The sequence below is a fragment of the Cynara cardunculus genome (genome assembly GCF_001531365.2).
Source record: "Cynara cardunculus var. scolymus isolate 2C chromosome LG 3, CcrdV1, whole genome shotgun sequence".
NCBI lineage: Eukaryota > Viridiplantae > Streptophyta > Magnoliopsida > Asterales > Asteraceae > Cynara > Cynara cardunculus.
Window position 1 is genome coordinate 32,176,845 of NC_037530.1, and position 23,675 is coordinate 32,200,519.

The 23,675-nt window shown below is 35.1% G+C and overlaps 3 protein-coding genes across 4 annotated transcripts; all 3 read right to left on the reverse strand.

Annotated features, from left to right (window-relative positions):
- Positions 1 to 5,784: 5,784 nt before the first annotated feature.
- On the reverse strand, positions 5,785 to 8,815 carry LOC112508749 (SNAP25 homologous protein SNAP33-like). Its single transcript, XM_025113480.1, has 6 exons — positions 8,678 to 8,815; positions 7,353 to 7,882; positions 6,937 to 7,030; positions 6,731 to 6,864; positions 6,300 to 6,397; positions 5,785 to 6,129 (listed from the first exon to the last, which is right to left on the reverse strand). Exons 2-6 carry the CDS (start codon positions 7,848 to 7,850, stop codon positions 6,030 to 6,032), a joined length of 924 nt encoding a protein of 307 aa, XP_024969248.1. The 5' UTR covers positions 7,851 to 7,882; positions 8,678 to 8,815; the 3' UTR covers positions 5,785 to 6,029.
- Positions 8,816 to 10,030: 1,215 nt separating this feature from the next.
- LOC112508748 (chromosome partition protein Smc) lies at positions 10,031 to 16,170 on the reverse strand. 2 transcript variants are annotated; one of them, XM_025113478.1, is made up of 9 exons: positions 16,076 to 16,170; positions 15,242 to 15,322; positions 14,150 to 14,200; positions 13,074 to 13,176; positions 11,610 to 12,183; positions 11,188 to 11,323; positions 10,918 to 11,085; positions 10,718 to 10,821; positions 10,031 to 10,426 (listed from the first exon to the last, which is right to left on the reverse strand). In XM_025113478.1, exons 2-8 carry the CDS (start codon positions 15,320 to 15,322, stop codon positions 10,765 to 10,767), a joined length of 1,170 nt encoding a protein of 389 aa, XP_024969246.1. In that variant the 5' UTR covers positions 16,076 to 16,170; the 3' UTR covers positions 10,031 to 10,426; positions 10,718 to 10,764. The 2 variants fall into 2 exon arrangements, with proteins under 2 accessions (XP_024969246.1, XP_024969247.1); XM_025113479.1 differs by having other exon boundaries at positions 10,031 to 10,429.
- A 1,940-nt stretch (positions 16,171 to 18,110) lies between these two features.
- On the reverse strand, positions 18,111 to 21,496 carry LOC112509943 (zinc finger protein 385B-like). Its single transcript, XM_025115167.1, has 3 exons — positions 21,209 to 21,496; positions 19,344 to 19,769; positions 18,111 to 19,122 (listed from the first exon to the last, which is right to left on the reverse strand). Exons 1-3 carry the CDS (start codon positions 21,452 to 21,454, stop codon positions 18,283 to 18,285), a joined length of 1,512 nt encoding a protein of 503 aa, XP_024970935.1. The 5' UTR covers positions 21,455 to 21,496; the 3' UTR covers positions 18,111 to 18,282.
- Between the last annotated feature and the right edge of the window lie 2,179 nt (positions 21,497 to 23,675).

Sequence of the window (23,675 nt, forward strand, 5' to 3'; positions counted from 1 at the left end):
GTCAATAGTCGAGAGAGAATCGAGACTCGAGAGAGCGAGAGGCGAGAGCGAGAGCAAGAGCGAATCGGTACAAAGGAAAATATGTTCGTCAGTTCGACAGTTCCGTCAGCAAGAGCGAGAGCAAGAGATAATCGGTACTGTGGAGGGCGAAAGTCACAGTTCCTGAGCGAGGAGGCGAGGGTCGAGCTGTCGAGGACGAAAGTGAGAGCGGCCGATTGAGTATTGTGGACTTGTGGTAAGCGTAATTTTTTTTAGGCCCAAAAATATTGGGCTTCATAAACTTGCTGCCCTTAAAATTTTTGCTGTCCTGGGCCATTGCCCCTTGAGCCTATGGCCAGGGCCGGCCCTGTCCGTGCATATTTTACTATTCGTTGATCCAAGTATAGTTTAAAGGGGAGGAAAGCAGAACGCATTATTCAAGGAGGAGAGCTGAATTTTTAAGACCCAGAGCTTATGTATGTATTATACAGAGTCTCTGCATCATCAAGTTAAGTCGTGATGGTTAAAATATATGGAGTACAACCATGAGTCTCTAGATCACCCAAAAGATATGGTATCTATCTTTATCTCAAACGTTTTTGGTGCTAATCAAACCTACTCTGGTTTCAAAATCTTTTTTGATTCAACAGTTCAACTTTATTTCAAGGTCCAGAGCCTATGTATAGCATATACAGAGCCTCCGCATGTACTATACATAGCCTCTGTACCTAGGATTTAGTCATTTTATATTATTCGAAACTAGATTGTAGGATTTTCAAACCTTTGGTGATACTAAGTGTTATGTTTGATCAAGAGGAATTCATCTCTATATCTTTGGTTGACAAACACTTATGAATTTTTTAAAAATAAAATGGGAATGAGGGTTATTTTGGAAGGTGATAGTCCTCGGATGCAGAGCCTGAGTCATAGACACAGAGCCTCTGCATAGTACATGCAGAGCCTCTAGGTCTCATACTTCGCTTGTCTACATCAAGGTTCCACGGCCAGTCTCTACATCACAAATGGTCCAGTCTCCGTCCAACACGTATGCGAAACGGAAGATTTTATGGTCTATAATGATGCCTTGAAGCTGGGTTTGGGTTGCGTGTTGATGCAACATGGAAAAGTTATTGCTTACGCTTCAAGGCAGTTAAAAGATCATGAAAAACAATATCATACTTATGATATGGAACTGGCAGCCATAGTTTTTGCTTTGAAAATCTAGAGGCAATACTTGTATGGGACTAAATGCCAAATTTTTACTGACCATAAAAGTTTGCATCATTTGTTCAATCATAAGAAATGAAATATGCGTCAAAAACGCTGGTTAGAGCTGGTTAATGATTATGATTGCGAGATTTTGTATCATCCGGGCAAGGCAAATGTGGTAGCTGATGCTTTAAGCCGTAAAGAAAGGAGCGGTACAATTAAAGCTATAGCGTTTAGAGCAGAGTTATTGCCAAGCATTCATGAAGAACTGCAGAGATCCCAAGGCGAGGTTGTGAGAGAAGACAAGATCAAACAAGAACGACTTGGTGGGGTGATATCTGAATTGGCAAAAGATGGCCGAAAATTGTTGTGTTTCCAGAACAAGGTTCGGGTACCGTACTATGGTAATCTTAGAGAACACATTTTAAGTGAAGCCCACAAATCTCTTTTTTTTATCCACCCGGGTACGAATAAAATGTATCGAGATATGAAACAATACTACTGGTGGTCGGGCATGAAGAAATATATAGCCAGACATGTTGAACAATGTATTACATATTTGCAAGTGAAGATAGAACATCCGTGCCCTTATGGTAAGTTGCAGTCATTAGAAATTCCGATTTGGAAATGGGATCACATCACTATGGATTTCATAACCAAATTACCTAAAACACCGAAGGGTTATGATGCCATATGGGTTATTGTGAATCGATTATCTGAGTCTGCTCATTTCTTCCCGATGAAAGAATCATATTCAATGGACCGGTTAGCAAAACTATATATTGATGAAGTGGTGACATGTCACAGTGTTCCATTATCAATAATTTTTGATCGAGACAGTCGATTCACGTATATGTTGTGGAAGAATTTTCAAAGAGAAATGAGTTCACAAATTAAGTTAAGTACAAACTATCATCCACAAATGGATGGGCAAAGTGAACGAACAATCCAGACATTAGAAGATATGCTTCGAGCATGTGTTATTGACTTTGGAGGATTGTGGAATAGTTATTTGTCTTTGATTGAATTTGCCTACAATGACAGCTATCACTCGAGTATCCAAGCAGCACCTTTTAAGGTATTATACAGACGAAAATATCGAACACCATTGTGTTGGAACGAGGTAGGCAAGAAACAATTGGCTGGACCTGAAATAGTTCAGCAAACGACAGATAAAATTAATCAAATTCGGGAACGAATGGAAGTAGCTCAAGATCGACAGAGAAGTTACGCTGATAAACATCGAAAGCCGATTGAGTTTCAAGTCGGTGATAAAGTAATGTTGAAAGTATCACCCTCGAAAGGAGTGGTTCGTTATGGAAACAAGGGCAAGTTAATCCCCAAGGTATAGTGGACCATTTCTTATCCTTGAACGAATCAGAGAAGTAGCATACAAATTAGAGCTTCATATGGAATTAAGTGGTATTCATAACACTTTTCATGTGACAAATTCAAGGAAGTTTTTAGCAAACCCAGAGGTAGTCGTACCTCTGCTAGAGGTAAAGATTGACGAAAAATTGTGTTTTGAAGAGACCCCTAAAGCCATTACCGACTTCAAAGTAAAAGCACTGAGAAATAAAGAAATTGGGTTAGTGAAAGTTCAGTGGCGTTATCACAAGGGGACGGAAGCCACTTGGGAACCTGAGTTTGAGATGCGAGTAAAATATCCTCATTTGTTTACTTAATGGAATTCTGGGACGGAATTCTTCTAAGGATAGGATATTGTAATGTTCGATGTTAAGATATAAATGGTCAGATTTTGAAGTAAAGCATCAATGGAAAGTTCGTGGGTAAAATGTGGCGTTTAAGGGAAACAGAGGGATCAATATATGATTTTATGTCTTCTCCTTATGTTAAGTATATTTGTTCCAAAAAAAAAATTAAGATTTTTGATTGTGATGCATGGGGAGAGGTGTTTGCTCATGCACCACCCCAATCCTCTCCCTTTCCTCAATTCTTTCCACTTACTATATATAGTGAGGGTTGACTGAATGAGGTTTTCTAGTTTTCTTTGGGGAAATCAGCTTTGGCAAAATTTTAACAAGGAAAGAAGGCAGAAGCATTTATTCAAGCTAAGATTTAGGCAAAGGTGAGTCTATATAATGTTTTGTTAAATAAGGGCATTACATGTTTGGTAGTAGAATCAATTATATGATAATTGACTGGTGTATTGATGGCATATTTACATTTCATATAAACTGTTATTACTTTCATCCCACAAGGCATCACTCGATGAGAACCCTCTTCGGACGAGGTATCGTTCGATGAGATCCCTCATCGGCCAAGGCATCCTCCGATGAGGTCCCTCATCGCTCAAAAGGATGTCCGATGAACCTTGTCACCGATCAAAGTGTTGTCCGGATAGGACCAAGTGTTGTCCGGACAGGACCCTCATCGACCAAGTGTTGTCCAGTAAGGACCCTCATCGATCAGGTATTGTCCGATGAGCCCCTTCATCAATTAAGTGTTATCCAATGAGACCTTCACCGATCAAGTGTTGTCCGATGAGACCTTCACCGATCAAGTATTGTCCGATAAAAATCCTCACCGATAAAGTATGTCCAGATTGACCCTCATCACTCATAGTAATGTCATAGATGAAATGACAGTGTAACCGCGATATAGGAAATGGCGGCGTAATCGCGATAGATGGTTGTTAATTATATCAGTAAAAATTAGATTTGGATTATATTAGATTATTACAACATATTATATTTGCAGGAGGGAGATTCACTCACTAGTCCTTTTGGTCTAACCCTCAATTATTGAAATAATTTATTTTGCAGGTCATCAAACATCAAAGGATAAAGGCAAAGAGAAAATGTTATATGGAAGAAAGTTTTGTTTTGACAAATTTTTTGTTAATCCATACTGTTGGGTTGTTTCAGTTTACTACGACCACTTTATCGTTAATGTATTTTAAAACTTATAGATATTGGATTGTAGCCATAAAATGAGATAGGTACAAATCGCATAAACTGCATCGCATTTTATGGTACAGTTTGTGGGTTATGCGGTATTGTTGGCGGTTTCGGAAAATGTTTAAACCGCATTTGCGGTGCGGTTTGCGCTTTAGCTCAAACCGCAACGCGAACACCTAATTTACTCTTTAGGTAAAATAATAAAAAAAATTGGGAAAAACTACTAAATTTTATTGAAACGCTACTTCCATAAGCTAGCTTATGGCAAACTAAATGATGTTTATCAATAAACTCAAAAAATAAGCTAATTTATAGTTGCAACACATGGAGTTGGTGTGTATGGATCACCGACTGGAAACAAACAACAAAGTTCAAGTGAGTAATCTGTTAAATCAGTTAAGCCACTAACAAATAATCTATATTCTATGCATCTATATTTATATTATGATAGATAATAAAACATTTTTAGGTATAAGTTTTAAACACGCTTAGTTAAGCATTATGTTTTAAACACTCTTTATTTTGGTAAAGTGATAAATGTCTGAATCTTGATAATTGTTTATTTTACCCTTTAGAATATTCTAATGTTGAAATTATATACATCTGTTTATTATCATCATCACAAAATTTACATCTAAAATTATAAACTAGCAATTTATTTAAACCAAAATATACATTGTCAATTTTGAATACATTTAATCATGGAAACATTTTGATCGCTACATTTATTTTTTCAAAATATTGAAATCACTCAAATAATAAGCCCATGTAGATTCATTACTGAACTCCAAATCACCTTCGACTTCATGTCCTTCAATCAGTTCCAAATGGAACTGAGGTGTGCTTAGTTGCACATTTTCTGTATTTTCTTCAATGGACGTGACGCGAGCCGACAAAATTTGAGCATTAATGTTGAACAAAACCACTTCAAAATTTAGATTATGAGATTGCACATGACGATCCACACTATCACATAATCTGAATTTAGAGTGGCTCATGCAGTAGTATCAAGCATTTGTCTAGCAGTGACATCAATGCCATTGTAAAATGTCATGATGAGCAGGGGTGGAGGCCTATAGGGGCCTTTGCGCCAGGGCCCCTACGGTTTTTTATCTTTTAGGTAGGTAAAACTTAGTCCACTATGTTAAAGATTTATTTATTTCACTTCTCTTAAGTACGGCCACCCCGGTTAAAAGGCACGTATTCCGCTACCATATATAACTTTAAGCTACACAATGTTTAAGGAGTGGTTATTTAAGGTGATACAAATAACCAATCACACAATCTCGAGCAGGTTGGTAGCTATTATGTGGAGCATCTGAAAAGAAAGAAATCAACGAGTATGAAAAAGTGAATATACCCGTTGAGGTGGTAACTCGACTAGGGAAAACAGCGATGATAGAGTGGGAACAAGCCAAGCATATGCATTGATCGGAAGGCAATAGCACGACAAACTCCATGTGCGGTACATGGCATCCCCCACTAGCGCCATTTCTGAAATGCAATAGTGATGTAGCGATGTTCAAGGACTGCAGCCTTTCGGGAGCTAGCATGGTGCCATGAAATGGGGAGGATCATTATTAGCGTATAAAATGATGCAGATGAGTGAGTGCCCGAAAGTGAAGGAGTGAGAAGCATTGGTCTTAGCAGAAGCTATAACATGGGTTCGGGAAATGTCGTAAATTACAAGTTATTAAATATCATGCACATAAAAAGGACAAAATGGGGAAATATTGTGTTTACAGCATAATGGCAAAGAACACATAGCTTACCAATGCACTTTTGCAATTAGATGCTTGTATCATGTTCATAAAATGTTTGTATGCAACAAGAAGCTGCAAAAAAGGTACTGTTTTGACTGGAAAATCCCCATAAGAATGAAGAAAAATAACCGAAAAATTCCTTCATAAACCATATGGTCTATTTTCCGAGCAAACGGCGAGTACGTTGATTGGCACCTTTCACTCGGAAATTGATCTCTTCAATATCGTCCTGAAGAGGATTCAGAGCCTTGTTTTGCCTGCACATTTCAAAATAACCAGCTTTAGAAAATTTCAAAAATGTTTGTCTCCATCCTACCCTTAGATTAATTGTTTAATATCATAGAACCCACTGAACCAATGTCATTAAGTTGGTTCAAAGAAGTTGAAACCAAGCTGGGACCATTTGGTCCATAGTTGAAACACTAACCTTTCGATCTCAGAACCCATGTCAACGGCCATTTCCTTGAGTTCCCCCAGTATATCACTCAAGTCCGAGAGCCCATCATCTTGCTTTCCTTTCTCATACTGTTATCATTTCAAGAAACCTCAACGAATTAAAGAAACAAACAAACGTCATCCAGCTTTGCTCGTTCTTTTGTATTTCCAATAGAACAATGATTCAAAAAGTTGACCACTCAAGTATGTATAGAGCAAAGTTCAAATGAGAACAAATAGATATTTATGCACTCAAGAACAAACAATCTCATGTATTATTCATTATGAATAACCCTGAATATTATTTTTTATCAAGATCATCGTGCAATTTTCATGATAAATACTATTCACCATGAATAAAGGATGAATAGTTGGTCTCCATGTTCTTAAAGTTTGAACCTGCCCCAGCAAGTATATTCATACCTCAACTTTCTGCATTGCATCGGAGGATTCAGGAAGTGGCGTTCTTGAACGTGAGGGTCCCTTATTCGGGGTAGTTGTAAGGCCCAGTTTTTCCCTTTGCTCCAAATGGTTGCCCTTTCTTCTATCAGGATCATCTGTAACATTATCGAAGCTTACAAGAAGTTGATGAAAGCAAGATCTAATAGGACGTTTTTGGCGTTACATACCTCTAATGTGTGTAGGTCCTTTTATTGTCTGACCCTTTTTAGGCTTCCAAGTCCTTGAAAAAATGCCCCCAAGACTTCCCAACAGCTTCTCACCCTACAGAAACAACATAACTTCGATCAACAGATCTGCTGAAAACTACATACCAATTCAAAAAAATACATCCCATAATCCTTCTTTATGCTTTTAAAGCTGTAAAATTTTCACTTATAAGTCAAAACAAAGAGGCTTAAAATGATAATATATTTCATTCAACATAAAAACTAAACGAACTCTCAAAGTTGAACCTTTCAATCATGCAACACTACAACAACCCCCAAAATGCATGCTAACCCAAACTATATAATATTGCCTATAATTGATATAAACTAGAGGAGCAAGTAAACTAATTGCAAAATTGACAAAGAAAGGAACATACCCTGCCAAGATCCTGCTCGATGTCGGCTGCAGCCATGTGGGTTCGATTGATCTGCTCACCCTGTTGATGCAAAGCAATCATCGTGTTGGTGGCACCTTCTCTGATATCCTCCGCAATCTTTAGTGCACTATTCACAGTCTTTGTAGTCTCTTCAGCCTTATATGCAGCATAATGCTCCAATTCTTGGGTACTTTGGTTTTCTATACCACCAGAATCAACAAAATCGTTCTTGTATTTGTTTCTTGATGCATGATCAAGAGAGTACCCAGAGGAAGATGAGGTCCCTTTAACCTCATTATCATCAAAAAGACTGATTGTTGAATTTGGGGTTGATAAAGAAGGTTCAGATGAAGTTCTTTTTGAGGGTTTTTGGGTTGACCTTTTGTCAATCTCATCATCAGAATCAAATGGATTGGCACTAGGTTGACTAGGTAATCGAGGGTCAACTGAGTTTTGTTTAGCAGGTCTGTGAAGATGGGGTTTCTTGAGACCAAACATACTGGATTTTGCAGGCTTCAATTATATGGGTACTGAAAAGAAAGAAGAACAACCGAAAATTAGATGAGTAATTCGATGATCACAGAGATTTTTGACTTTTTCTCATATTAGTATTGACTTTTGAGTTATAACATCAAAGGATTTTTTGAAATTAAGAAAGCATAATCCACAACAGCTCCACTGAATCAAAAACTGTAAGCAAACCGAGCAAACATGAAGAACAGATAGTTTAATTAATAATTAGAAAAACCTAAAAAACAATAAATTATCATTATTCTTGATGATTTTAGGTAACCAAACACCCTACAAGTAAAATTAAAGCAAAACCCATGATGTAATCAAGAAGACTAACAAAAGCCACATGAATCAACACCAAAAATCAAGAAAAAGTTCAGATGAACTGATGATTTTATCAAGTCAGGGTTAGTGTTGACTTGTTTGGTCCTAATATTAAGGGTAAACTTTCTAACACAAGAAAGCTTAATCCACAACAACACCACCAAATCAAAGATTAGTTAACCAAACCAACAAGCATCAAGACCAAATAAATTCTTTTAAAATATAAAAATATGCCAAAAAGATTAATAAAATTTCAAGTTTTCTTGATCATTCTCAGCAACCAGAAACCCAGCAATCAATTGAAGCAAAACCCATGAGAAAATAAAGCAAAGTAACAAAACCCACATTAATTAAATACCAAAAATCAATGAACGTAACAAGATCATATAAATTGAAACGCTCATTCGATCATGATTGAACTTGCATATGATTTGGGTAACCAATCGGAACTAGATTAAGTTCATAAGTTGAAGTTAAACGATTAGAACCTGTGAAATTTGGGAGATACGATACGAAAGGGTGGCTGCCGGAGGGAATATCCAAGTAGAATGGAAGGGGAGATGGGTAGAGGAAGTTGAAAGTGGGGGGAATTGAATACTAAAAAGATCTTCAAAGAAAAAGTCTTTGATGGGTTATTAGAAGACCCTTTTTGGGGGCAATTCTTGTTTGTGTTTGAGAGAATAAATCAACGAACCCTTTTCACCTACATAGATAGGAGTGGACCTTCGATTTTGATACAGGTTCTTTTCGATTTTGACTTAAAAAAATGGCCAAAAACATCCATTTTTGGATTAAAGATTCATATCATATACTTTATTAAAGGTTGATTATTGTTCATGATGAAAAATTAAACATAATGCTGTAAAAATTTATTTATTTTAATTTTCAACTGTAAAAAAATCTTGATTCGAATGTTTATAAAACTATGGTTGTATATTTTAAGTAGAAATATTTTCAATAGATTCTTTATCTTTTTTTCAAACAAAGAACTAAAAGTAAAAATATTTAAAAAGAAAGTTCTACAGATCCGGATGTAATTAAAAAATACAGGCATTTGTGGATTCAATGAGAAAATTGTTATGGATTAAATTATAAGAAATTTTTTAAATAAAAAATTATTTAACTTTAACAAATTCTCTATTTTAGAGATTTTATCATTAATTATATTATTTAAATATCCTATAATTTTATGATCTTAATACAGTTCAAAAAAAACTTTTTTATAAAATAATATTAATTTAATCTGATAGATGGAAAGAATGTTTTAGAGAATTCTCTATATTTGAAGTTTTTTCTATAAATAATCATAATATGTTAGAGTGATATAAAAAACGAAAATTCATTTTCTCTATTTTAAGAAATCTGTTAAATATACTTGTTAAATGAAAAACATGAATAGACTCATTGGGATCATAAATCAATATTATAATTAATAATATTTTAAAATCATTATATGGAATTTTTTTTTGGACAATGTCATAGCATAACAACTTACTAACATGTGTTACATCAATAAAATTCAAATTAAAAGGTTACATGTTATCGTAATAAGTAAAATTTGTATAGTACAACGAAATAATAAAAAATAATTTGAAAATACAATGTCGTGATGAAGAAAATAAAAATAAAAAGCTATAATAAAATAATTTACGAAAATATGTTATTATTTCGTACATTTAACTCAAAAAATTTAATGAGCACAAATTTAAGTTGTATTAAAAATAATTGTTGCTCTTAGCCTCTTAGGAGTAGTAAATATGCATTATATGCTCAATGTGTGAGTTGTTAATAAATTTTAAACTGATTTAAAGAGTAATAAAACACAAACCCAACATGGATTCTATCACCAAATCTTTCTTGCACATTGTGAACAATTGGCCGGTTCTAATGCCACAATGACATGTACTTTATGCAATGAAAGCTGTACATTTGACCATTCCCAATACAGACAACAGACTACTTATTATTCTTCACCTCAAAGAACAATGCTAATCACCCAAGAACACACACTTCTGAGTTTTTCAATAACATAGATTTTGTCTCCACATCCAAATGGCAACCTTTTGCAACTGGTTCTAAATACAGATGCCATATGCAAATGTGGTGAATTTTACCATTTGGCAAGAATGATGCCATGAGACTTGATATATACTCATCACTGCAGTCTTTTGGTGCTTTCTGGTGGCATCAAAGATCCAATGAGCCAAATCAAAATAGAGGCTTATGTGCTTAAGCACCTGCTAAAAAATTTGGACAGGAATCAGAATGGTGGTTGCTCAACACCAATTACAGGAAATCAAGATAACCAAGAAATATATAAGTAGAATTAAGTTAAAACAACTTTTATATTCCCTGTTTCATTTTAAAATCTGAGCAACAAGCACCCAAGTGGTACTTCAACTGTCATTTTGACTACAAACGACTTGAGCATGTATTGTTGGATTTCAGTTTGACTACAATAGCCGACTTTTTTAAGAAAAATAAGCAAAGGCAATTAGCTGAATGCACTGAAGAACTAAAACACTAACCTCTGACGCATTCTGAATATGATCACTGCATTCTTGGAAACCAACTTCTAAGCATTGGGAAGGCCTCGAACAGCAGCAAATGTTTTCCTTTGTTCTTTTCCAATCTTGATTGTGATAAGAAGATGATATATTAGAAACCCCATGTCACCATGCTAATTGAATAGTAGAGTTATGAAGTGTACAACTCTACATATTGATACCTGAGCCTCCAACTCGGTTATTCTTTGTAAAGCTCTTTGTTCTATACATGCACGTCTTTTGTACTCTTCTTCAAGCAATCCAGTTAACTGATATCTTAACTCCGCCATTTCCTGAGCGAAATCTTCAGCTTCTTCCTTTGCCTTAAATTTTTCGTCTCTCAGTTGTTCCTGCCAACAATTCGAGTTGAAATTTGAATAATGCTGTTATCAATTAGAACCTAGTTCTGTTTGCCACCCATTTAATACTTCTTATCACTTAGAGATACGTACCTTCAGCTGGTTCACAAGAAGTTCATATTCATGTATTTGACATGACAATTTCTTCATTTCGTTTTCTGAATCTGCCTCTGATTTTCTTTGTGCCACCAGTTTGGCCAAGAGCACACTCAGAATGTCACTATACATCCTACGGAAAAAGGGTGATGAGTCAATTTAGAAATATGAGCTGCTTAGAAGAGAGGTTGTTTTGTGAAAACCCCGGCTTGTAAAAGAACAGAGAAAAAGATTTTGGGAAAAGATTTAGATACCATGGATGCCACAGATGGGATCAAAAAAAGAAATAGATGCCATGAGAAAGAAAAGAAATAGATCCCATGTAAAAGAAGTAGAGAAAAAAATTAAGATCTTGTGCAACTTAATGTGACAAACAGATGCCATGGACGAGATCAAACAAAGGGAAGGTTGTCACTGACCTTGGATCATTCTCTGATTTGCTTAGTGAGGACAGAGTAGCCTGGTTCTTGAGCAACTCTGGAAATTGGGAATTCATCTCTTGCAGAAACAACATGACATTGGTTTCAAATGTTTTAAGCTTCTCCCTCAATTCTTTATTTTCCTCAACTAAGCATGTAACATTTTGAGCATCTTGTATTTGAAGCTTGTAGGTTTTAGTCAGTTCCTGCATCCTACGCTGTCCTTGAGCAGCTTCTTCCTGGAGTTCTTTAGCTTCAAAAAAGCTACGCTCCATGGCCATCAAATCGAGCTTCATGCTTTCTATGTCACATTGGTACTCTAAAGCAACATTCGAAATTGACTCCTCCAGATTCTCTATACTTAATGTTGAATTACGCAACTCCTGCTCTTTGTTCTCTAATTTCTCCAACAAAGCCAACCTCTCCAAATTGCACACCTTTAACTCTTGCCCTAAACTTCTCACAATTTCATTAAAATCTTCTTTCTCTCTGAGCTTCGATTCTAGATTGTGGATGTAATCAGTCATGTGGTTTATCTCTGTGTCCCTTCCATTCAGCTGATCCTGCAAGTAATCTGGGAGGTGCATTGCAATGAGTCAAGCCTACAGGACAATCATGCATATTGGCAAAATGAATCCTATGATACATGCTCAATCCTCCAAAGAACACCAAAGAGAGAACTCTAAGGAGATGTCCATTATAGTGGACTACAACACGAACAATAGCAGAGTAGAGTACAACGCTCATCGAGCCCTACCTAAAGCAGACTTTGCATCCTGAATTTTAAGAAAATTATCACTCAATTAATAAAAGGTGCCCACATGCACACACGTACACTGATATGCATACAGTTCACATTTTCAAAAAAGTTCCAAATAAGAATAGTGTACATGAACCAGAAGAGAAGTTTTCCATTGGTATATGAAATAGAAGAAGGTGGCTTCCTTATATGTCTAGAAGTACAATCCTAAACAGCTAGTTCCAGGAATACCCAAGTGGCATGCATCTCAGCAAAAAACTACTAGTAATTCTAACGCTCATAATTTTTGTATTAATCATCTTGATAAGCTTCTTCCATGTATATGATTCTAACTGAGATCACCAAAAGAGCAAGTAAAAAAAACGAATGTGCAAGTTGGATTAAGCTTCATAAGAAGCAAGTTGGTGATGTTCTGGTTCTGCTTCCCCCTTGAGGCCTCTTTTCCTGCCTAGTATGAAGATTCATGCAGAATGTGTGCATGAAAACTGAGAAAAAGAATAGAAATACAAATAGGAAGCCAGTAGAAACACTGTTTACACCACTTAAGATCTATTCAGTAGTTGACCAACTCTCAAGTAAATGGACTTTTGTCAAGGTACCAACTCCAGCAGAAAATCAGTCAACTTGTAAAAGAGGAAGAACGAGGAGCATGAATCTCTCAATAATGCAAGCACATAAACTGAATCGACATAAAGAGCCATTACCTATTTCTTGGGAGCAGTTACTCAGCTCTCTTTCTAAATCTTGAATACGCTTCTTATCATTAGATCGAGTTTCAGCTAATATTCTAGCATGAGATTCCAAGCTCTGTAAGCAAATTATTAGGTCAGAGTTTTGCACATTTCACATATAACCATAAATTCGTTTTTGTAAGAACAAAATAGAACAGCTTCATCGACTGCATATAGAAAATAGTTCACACACCCAATATCTCATGAGGGATAACTACATGAAGCCAACCCCACTGCACCCGATGAAAGAGTAAGACCTTCACACATGGGCCAAGGTCCCAAAGAAAAATGAAACGAACAAATAGTTCAGGCTGTTCAGCCCAATGACATTGGATGGTAATGAAATTATGGGAAGCCCATATATCTTATTTGTGTATTAGGTTTCTGTACCATGAAGATTATTCAACAAAAAAAGGTGTGTTAAATCTCAACTATTGATAATAACCTTAGCAGTGTTTAGGCGTTGCTAGTGACAACCATCCCCTTCCACCGCCTAAAGGCTTGTCATCATGACAAATTAGATCTTTATAATCGAAGTACAGCAGACAAGTTATATATCTTAGTTCTTAACTTTGCTTGTAGCTTCATGTTTCAATCCAAAGTGTAGCACCAATAAGATTCTGAATTATGACATAGACCTCAACTATGTTCAGGAGTTATCAGCCTCTAATTTAGGAGATAGGAGACACATGCATGAAGAGGGAATTGCCTCTAATGGTATGGATTCACACCCTAGGTTTTGCAAGTCACCGATACTATCCAAAGGGGGGAATATGGGAACATGTATAGATCCTTCCTTGACAAAAATACACTTAGGAGGTAGATATCATTGTCTCAATTCACCTCATTCAAATAGCAATTCAATGAGTGCATTGGTAATAATGACACGAGTTGAGCACCAAAACACTAAAAAACAAGTTCTATAGAAAAAGAACAATATGCAACATGTCTTGTAGATAACACATTTATTATCCGCGAAGAACATATGCATCATTTACCATATATAATGGCCTTTGAGAAGTAATAAATGAAGAACAAGGATTACTTACCCGGATGAGTTCAAAGCTTGATTCTTTAAGCATATCCTTTTCTATTCTCAACTACATCCAAGAAATGATAGGAAAACTTATAAGTGCCACAATACTCCGATGTAAATTCTAAAACTTCATGAACCAAGTACTATAAGATCAGCAGAATTTTGGCATTGGAAAATATAAAGCATAGTCAGTATTGTTCGAAACTTTTTCAGATCTCTAGTTTGGAAGAAGTCAAGGAAGAGGTTGATGCACCAAAGCTCCTCAACTTTGTGAAAGATGAGTCTTTGTACACAGTCTTTCCTTTATATTTTGCAAAGAGGCTGCTTCCATAAACGGAAACCGTGAATTTATAAAATGAAGTTTAATATGTTAAATATGGCATCATGAATTATGTTCTTTTATTTTTTAAATGAAGTACGTTCTTTTTTATTTATCAAATAAGCATTTAACCAAGTGGTATAAAACGGTCCACAGAAAATCATCAGGTCATGAGCTGAAATCTTGCAACCACCTTTCCCACAATAGATGCTTATGACTTCACACATTTGGTACATCTTGGTTGGGCATATAAGCAATCAGCAAACTAGTTCTACTTGAACAGATGTAAGCTTTGCTTCACCAACCAAAGTGGCTCGTTATTAGAAGTTGTCAAGCTACTCATTATGGCAAGTTGTGTAGACAAGTTGGACCAGACTCGGTTAAAGGGGATAATCTAGAGTGCCTATTAAGCAAGACTGAAGATCAAGCAGTAGAACCTCTCAAAGGGTAGTCTGGAAACCATGTAAAGGCTAGAAAGCACAAATACAACATTCTCCAATAGTTTAAAGATAATAAGATTCCAATACTTCCCCTCTACCCCAATTCTCTTCATACTTTCAGTCCTATAAAACATATCATCTGCAAAAACTATGCATAAACTGCCCAGAATCATCAACACTTTGATTGTTCATTGAGTGAGTGTATTTATCTTGAGACTTGAGTATTCAGACAGTGCTCACAACACACGATAAATAGAACCACAGGAGTATCCAAAGTGCGTAAAGAAGTCAAGAAACCACCAGGACAACAACCATCTTTCACATGGAAATTGAACAACAAATGTACCTCTTTACATCTTGCCTCAAACTGTAATAACTCCTCATCGTCCAAAACGTAACTGCTGCCACTACTAGAACAGGTAGACATCTACAATAAACAGCCATTAAAACAAATATAAGCAAAAGAAAAAATCTTGATGATACATCTCATCTGAGCCTAGAAGAAGAATTTTTCCTGTCAAGAATGTAGAGAGTGACAACAAATGCTGAAAAAAATCATTCAAGCCATGAGTATTTGGATTCTAAAACACTACAACAGCATTCATCTAAGTGTCCTTTTCTCTCTAGTGCAAAATTAGTAGGTCCACGCTTATATATAATCAAACCATCTCCTGCAATGTTGACTCAAATTCCCTCAATTCAAAATCATGCACACCGATTCTCAGGCATCCTCAAGTTCTTATGTGCGCAAACCCTCTCGACGTTCAAAATATCAGCTTTCATCTTCTGGAAGTCACTTGGCAAAATCCTAAAAGAAACTGAACTTCCTAATTTATAACACACGACCATAACATGTACTACAAATGGAATTGTTCCACCGAGGATCAACTTCAAATTTCAAGTATCTTAAATTGGTTCAACAAGCCAACTGCCACACAAATCTATTCTTCAGATTATGTAATATCGAAACAATACACGCAGTTGTGATGATTTCATCAGGAAACGCCCTTATACTGAACAAAAGGTTCAATAGTTTGATTAGCCACATAAATTCGAAAAAAAAGAAGATAAAACATCCAGGATTTGTCCGATGATAATCGTGAAAAATAACAATCGCAATCCTCGTAAAAACAAAACATACTTTCAAAACCCACAACAAATAGAGAGAGAGGGGAGAAACCTTTTCTTCTAGGGTTTGATTTAGACGAAATTCAGCCAATTCCCTGATGAAAGAGGAGATAGATTTGTGATGTTCAGATATGAGTTTACAGAAAACAGAATCTTTTACGCATGAAAATGTGGAATTGGGATTTCGTAGGTTAATGTGTATATTTGCAATTTGAATTAAAAAAAAATTCATTTGACCTGCGTCCAGTCAACATCAGCTATTTATTTCCATGAACCCAAATCAAAAGCTTTTATAAAAAATACTCGTGTAATACAATAAAATATATTGAGATAATATTTTGATTTATTTTTTGTCTCTATCGATATAATATGGTTTTATTTGATTTTAAGAAAACGATAATGTATTCATTCATAAAAATTTTAAAAAATATATCGATATTAGTATCAAATTAACTATCCAAAAATACTCCTTTTTTATTTAACGTCTTTAATTCAATTTTTTATTATAATTTAATTTAAGTTTAATAATGAAGTAATTTATTTTTAATTTAATAATATAATTTTTATAAGGATAATAGTTAAGTATTCTGTTATAAATATAATTCAATGATTATCTTAATTATATTTTAGATTTTTTTTATTTAGTAAGAGATGTTTATCCTGTAGTTGATTATGTTTATTTGCAATTAGTTCCACGAATTCAAACATAAAGCTTTAATAAATTGTAATTACGAATAATTTACTCGTAACCTCGAACTTTAAGTAATAAACAATATTTCATGTGTAAAAAATAATTTTTAAGAGTATTTGTCAAATGTTTTATAATATAGTATAGATAATTATTACAAATTTAAATTATAATAATTAATTTTAAATACTACCATAATAAACGTATAAACGTCAGGAAAAGTTAAAATTCTTTATTTTAAATAATTCAAAAATTGAAAAAATAGTAACTAATAATTTTAACTCTCTCAAGATGTCACATCATTTTTCCATGATTTTCCTTTGTATAGATATATAGATTGTTCGATTAAAAAAATTAAATACAATTTATTTTAATACTTATTAATAGTTATTTAAGATGTACATTAAGGGGTTGTTTACCCAATAAGTGCTTACTGATACGAATCAACACTATAATTTATTTTGATGCGTGAGATTTTATTACATCAAAACACATCGAATGTAACAATTTATCGTGTAAGCGCTTACCTGGGTAAGAGTCGTCATCTTTATTTACCGGGTAAGACTCTTCATCCTTCTCATCACTCTTACTCAGTAAGATTTTTGGCCTTTGTCATATTCATTCGATGAGAAAATTTATCCGGTAAGCACTTACCAAGTAAGCGTTTAGTAAACGGCCCCTAAGTTTAGAATAAAAAAACCCTTAAACGACCTTATCGTCATGACTGTTATGATTTTTTGGCTTAAGATCGATCATGCACATAACCAAATAATTAATGTCCAAATTGAGAGCGATTGCAATTAAGGCCAGTTTTTATTTCCAGTGTTTTTCATACAAACTTTGCATTATTTACATACATTTATATGCATACATATATGTTCTTTTTTTTTATTAACCTGGATATCCAACCGCTATGCGAGTCGACTAATCCCAGGACGACCACCTGCTTTGCAGATAGCTCGGAGTCACCGCATTTGAACCTCCGTGGCCACAAGGGGATTTTTATTCCTCCTTGAATTTGAACCTAAAACCTCCTCGTACTTTTGACCTTTGGAGCCAAGCTGAAACCTCCTGGTACTTCATTTGGAACCAAGCTCAAACCAATCAGACATCACCCTTGTAGTTTACATATATGTTGATGCAAGGATAAGTGTATAAGGGACTTTTAGGAAAGGTAAGCATAAGTTTCTTGTTGATGTGATTCTTGTATTTTATATTCTTGATCCCAACATGGTGGTTGTTGTGTTTGTATTCAACACTCTTTTTACAAACACATCATGTGTAAGTCATTACAGTTAATCATACTAATAATAGTTGTCACGATTCTCAATTATATTTTGGATAATAAGGACCAACTTTGCAAAAATGGTGTACATCCACACACAAGTACAATTTCCTCTTCTTTCCAACGTTTTAAACTCAAGGCTACTTGTACAGATGCAGTCATATTTGCTTCAAAATGGCATACAAGTTTATAACTTTTTGAAGCTCACAAGTACAATTTCCCCTCCTTTTGTAGCATGGGAGGGATTCATATGCTAAATGAAATGAAACCAAAAGTAACCCCAAAATCATAGTTGTACCTCATATGATACAGCTTCGACTTTGACCTGTTTAAGAACCATTGCAGAATGATCATGGCTCGCAAGATGAGATATGAAGGCCGTGGGGCTATTACAAACCACATTGCACACTTTACAACTTATTGATGCTTTCTCTTTTTCCATCATCTTATGCTTCTTCCTATCTCGATCCTCCTCCTCATCATCATCATCGTCATCACTTTCCCAATTCGCCTTCCTTTTGCACCTCTCATCTTCCATTGATCCTTCACTTCCAACTCCAAATATTTCTTCAGATTTCTTCATGTTCTTTTTGTGTTTCTTACCCAAAATGTGTTTGTTGAGCTCACCACAGGAATTGCAACAAATCCCACAAAGTTCACACCTTGCAGACTTATTTTCCTCTGATTTTGGAATTTCCACTTTTTGAGGGGTGGCTAGAGAACCAATGGGGAGGGTCAAGGCTAAATCTGGTGTCTTCTCTGATCTTTCAAGGTTCTCCGTACGCTTCTTCCCTGATTCATAACTGCTCAGGACATTGCTGCTACAACTCGCATTACAAGGTTCCTCTGAATGGACAGTTTCACCCTTGGTTTTTTCACCCTTGGACATTGAAGCAACAGGGGTCAAGGAAGGGGCTACTATCTTTTCTGAATTTTTAAGGTTTTTCTTGTGTTTTTTCCCCAAAATATGTTTTTGAAGGGTCTTGTCGCTGGTGCAATTTACTTTGCAAATTTCACACCACCCAATTTGATGGGCATCGAGTTTGTCTATGGAAGGCTGAACCGTGGCCAAGCTCACTAATGTGGGGTTAGGATGCCCGTCCCTGCACAAAGGTCCATTGGTCACCTGGTGGCCAACATGCAAAAAAACAAACAGATCAGCAAATAGTTGGCCCAGCAATACCCTGTAGGTCAAGGGTTCAAGTCCATGAGAATTGTGTGAGTTTTGCCATATATAAAACGTTATATACTTGAAAAACAACATGAAACTGTGATGAATTCATAATGAATATTAACAAAGGGGAGTAATTATTTAATGGTAAAACCTGTGAGTCTTATTGAATTCACCTGGTTTCCACCCTCTATATGCACTGTGAGGATGTTTTGATCAATGCATCCCATCACATCAGGAATGCCACAGACGAACAAGGAATCGACCGATGCTTCACTTTGCAACAAATCTTGCTTCTTCTCCTCCGCTTCTTGATGTAAAGTAGCATGTTTAGCAGGTCGTATCATTTCTTGTGAGATGGCAGATGGAACTGCAAGCTTTTGTACATTCTTTTTATGTCGTTTTCCTTGCTTGTGTTTCTTGAGTACATCCTCAGTATCACAACGTACGTTACAAACATCACAAAAGCTGAGGTGGGTATCTTTGCTTCGGATGTTTGTTAACGTCACATTATTCACCGTCTTCTGAGCACCAACTTCAGAGTTTGCAGGGGAATAGGAAGTTGTCGACTCGATTGTAGGTTCACTCAAAGGTCCACCAGCCTGAATATGTGAAGGCATTACATTTTACCACAACAGAATGAAAAGGCCAATAGAGATAAAATAGATGATAACCAAACCAAAAGCAAACAAACCCATTATATCCCACTTGAAAGTAGGGTCTCAAGGGTGAGATGTATGCAAACCTATGTTGTTACAACAGTCAAAATCTGTGACTTGATATAGTGGTTATCGCGATGGTAAAACAGTCCAATAATAGCGGTTCTTATAACAATTGAAGTTATATGTGAACGTATGTATATTTTGGCAGTCAAAAGTCCATCTAGTAGTTATTAAAATTGCATATTAACATGTATTTTGGCAGCTAAATACATGCTCCTAACAATTAAAAAGAAATAATTACTCTCAAATGACTTGTAAAGTCAAACAAGCTAAATTTCAGCTTCAGAATTAACATCATTTCGGAACATTGTTGAACAACTTCAGAACACAGAAGTCGTGAACTTCAGAAATCTTAACCTAAACCTATAAGAACTTGACACTTGGCAAACAAAACAAAAAAAAAGAGTCCAACGCAGTTATCAACGGGAATGAAAATAAAAGAAATTGTTTGGTCCCCCACAATCCCAGGTTCAAATTCCAGGTAATGAAAATTCATTCCCATTTTCATTCACCAGCCGGAACCACACAGCCTAACTAAAGTAAAAAATCAAGCACAAGAAAATTTCCGGAATTGGCACCGCTGTTGCAACTAAAAGATGAGGCAGATAGCAGCAACGCGATTTCACACTGCTATTCTCCCAAGACTGCGAAGCACTAGGCCACAGTTACAGTGGCGCTATTAGCGGCATAGATGCAAACATGTCCTCTATCCCAAGGGTAGGATGACCGTTTCCATACAGACTCCGGTTCACGTTCATGGAAAAATCCACAAAGCGAAAAGTCATAAGGAAGGGAAAATCAAGACTAGTGAGACTAAAAGAAAAGAACCCTCTATTTGATCCTTCTTTTGTTAAATCGTCCTTTCAGACAAATTCTGACTGTAGGATCAAAACCAAACGAGCCCAATATATCCCACCGGAGGAGGGGCACGGGGTGGGATGTACGCTGACATCTGCCCTAAAAAGCATGGTTGCTGTCTCCGTAGGATCAAAACCATTCATGTTAAACCACGTCTCCAGACAAGTACACCTCAACGACCAAGGTATAAAGAGTTGGAAGCAAATCCCCATATGCAAATCCAAAGCATAACATCAAAATCGCAAATCATACAGGACAATATTGACATGAAAATCCAAGAAAGATGGGTTTTCTGGGGAAAAGAAAACCCTCATCCTGTTCATATGCTTTTTTGATCTTAAAGATCAAGGTGCATGCATCTCATAGTTCTAACTTATAATCACACAAAACTTCATCTACACTTCACGATCAGTCCAACGATAACAACAAATAAACAAACAGGTAAATGAACAAAAAGTTACGTGTTCAGAAACAGTTAAATCAGTTGCTGTTGAGATGAGTTGGGTGTGTGAAACTGCACCAGGATCGATATCCAATGCAGGCAACGATTCTAACCCATAATCGGTATGCGGACTAGGGTTCATGAGGGAATATGGGTCGATTCCTGGAGGATGAATTACGGGTTCAGGGATATCAAAAGAGCGTAGTAGAACACCAGGGTTAGGAATCTGGAAGAAAGATTCAGATGTTTGCTGTTCTTTCAACATTGGACAATCTTTTTTGGTTCAGAAATCAGAGATTTGGAGGGTTTTGTACAAGAGTAGTAAGAGGGAGTTTTGCAATTCTGCAGTTCTTGTAGATTCAAATATTTATATCATTTATGGAGAAATTCTCCACAAGGAAATTGATACCATTTCGTATGTCGGTGTTTTCCGCTTTTTTGATTACAGAGTAACAATCCGTTAAACAACTAATTTATTATTTTATTTTCAAGAATTATTTAATCTAAGGAAATATTGTATTAAAATGGAACCAACTTTCACCTAATTTTTATTTTCGGGAATCAACTTTTAAAATCGTCATTTTGGGAAACCAACTTGCACCTGATTCCTATTTTGGAGAACCAACTTTCAAAATCATCATTTTAAGGAACCAACTTGCACCTGATTCCTATTTTGGAGAACCAACTTGCAAAATAATTATAGAAAAATAACTAAAATTCGTTTTTTTCCCAAAAATTAATGCAATAAAATCTATTTTTCATTTCAAATCTCGTTTTTTTTAATTCATATATGAAATTAAACATTTTAAAAAAAATTCAAATTATTACAATAAAATTTGTTTTTTACTAATGCAAAAAAAAAATCAATTTAATAGAAAAAAAATTAATTGATGCAATAAAAAATAAATATGGTTGAACTTGCCTTTGAAATAGGAAAATGTTCTCAATATCATTTTGGATTGTTTATTTAAAATAATTTATGTTTTTTTTATAAAAGTGTTTATCAACTTATATGGTAATAAAATCGGAGTTTTATAAAAAAAATGTTTGGATTAACTTATGTCACATCAGATAAGTTGATAAAATAGATAAGATATCTTTTTTTTTTCCATCCAAACACTAAAAACTTTTTATTATCGGTACTACACTGGAATAAGTTGATAAGTTATAAGGGAGTAATTTATCAAAAACTTCTTATTACTGGTGCCAAACCGGTATAAGTATTTTCTTTTTTTTTATCCATCCAAACACTAAAAACTCCTTATTATTGATATAACATCGGAATAATGTTATAACCCGGTTTCAGACAATCTGGGTTGAGGTAAAATTATACGTAATTAATATTTGAATATCTAATGGTATGCATGATAAAATAATATACATGGATGATATATGTGCAAAGACAAGATGAACGTAAGAAGATACATGCAAATGTTATGTTATGTATGTGTATATATGTGATAAATTGCATACCTTAATAGGTAAGGTGCAGGTGTAGTATAATAATATTTAGATGGTATCTTAGTGATGAAGTAAGATGGTATCTKAGTGATGAAGTAAGATGGTATCTTAGTGATGAAGTAAGGTAATGCTATCTTAGTGATGAAGTAAGATGGTATCTTAGTGAGAAAGTAAAGTAATGGTATCTTAGTGAGGAAGTAAAGTAATGATATTTCAGTGAGGAAGTAAAGTAATGGTATCTTAGTGATGAAGTAAAGTATTGGTATCTTAGTGATGAAGTAAAGTATTGGTATCTTAGAAAGGAGTATAAATAGAAATATAAGACAAGATAATCTTATCATTCCTTGTTTTGAAAGAATATATATTTGTTAGAAAGAAAAGTTGAAGACGGTGAAGGTGTTCTTGAGAAAGAACCAATGTTTTAAAGAATTTGTGTTTGCTGTGTGATCTTTTACTACAGAATTTGTTTTAACATGGTGAGTTTAACTATTGTTTTGATATAACCTGTGAGTTTTTGAACTACTATCTATTTACAAATCGTGAGTTTATATCTATTGTTGATTTTGTAAACTGTTGAATATTGATGGTTTGAAATTTAAAGGAATTTGGTAAAAACTATTTTGTTTAAGTTTTAAAGAAAATATTTTGTGATTCTAGTTTGAATCTGTTTTGGAAAAGATTAAAGCAGAAACTATGCTTTAAAAGCAGTTTTGGATTTGATATCCTGTGTTGAGAATTTAAAGAGAATTAGATGATTTGAGAAATCATTTACAGAACAGATTGTTCTAAGGCTCGAAAGGTTTTGAATATAAACCTATTTTGAGATTATGATTGGTTAAAACTATAGACGAGGTTCACTCTGACGTATATGACTTTGTTCCGTCATTGAATGAAATAGTCTATAGATTTTGGTTAAAACTATGAACGATGTTCACTCTGACAGTTATGCCTGCAGCCTGTCATTTGATGAAATAGTTCATAAGATTTTCAGGGGAAATAAGGATGGTCGTTGTGTGCGATGGATA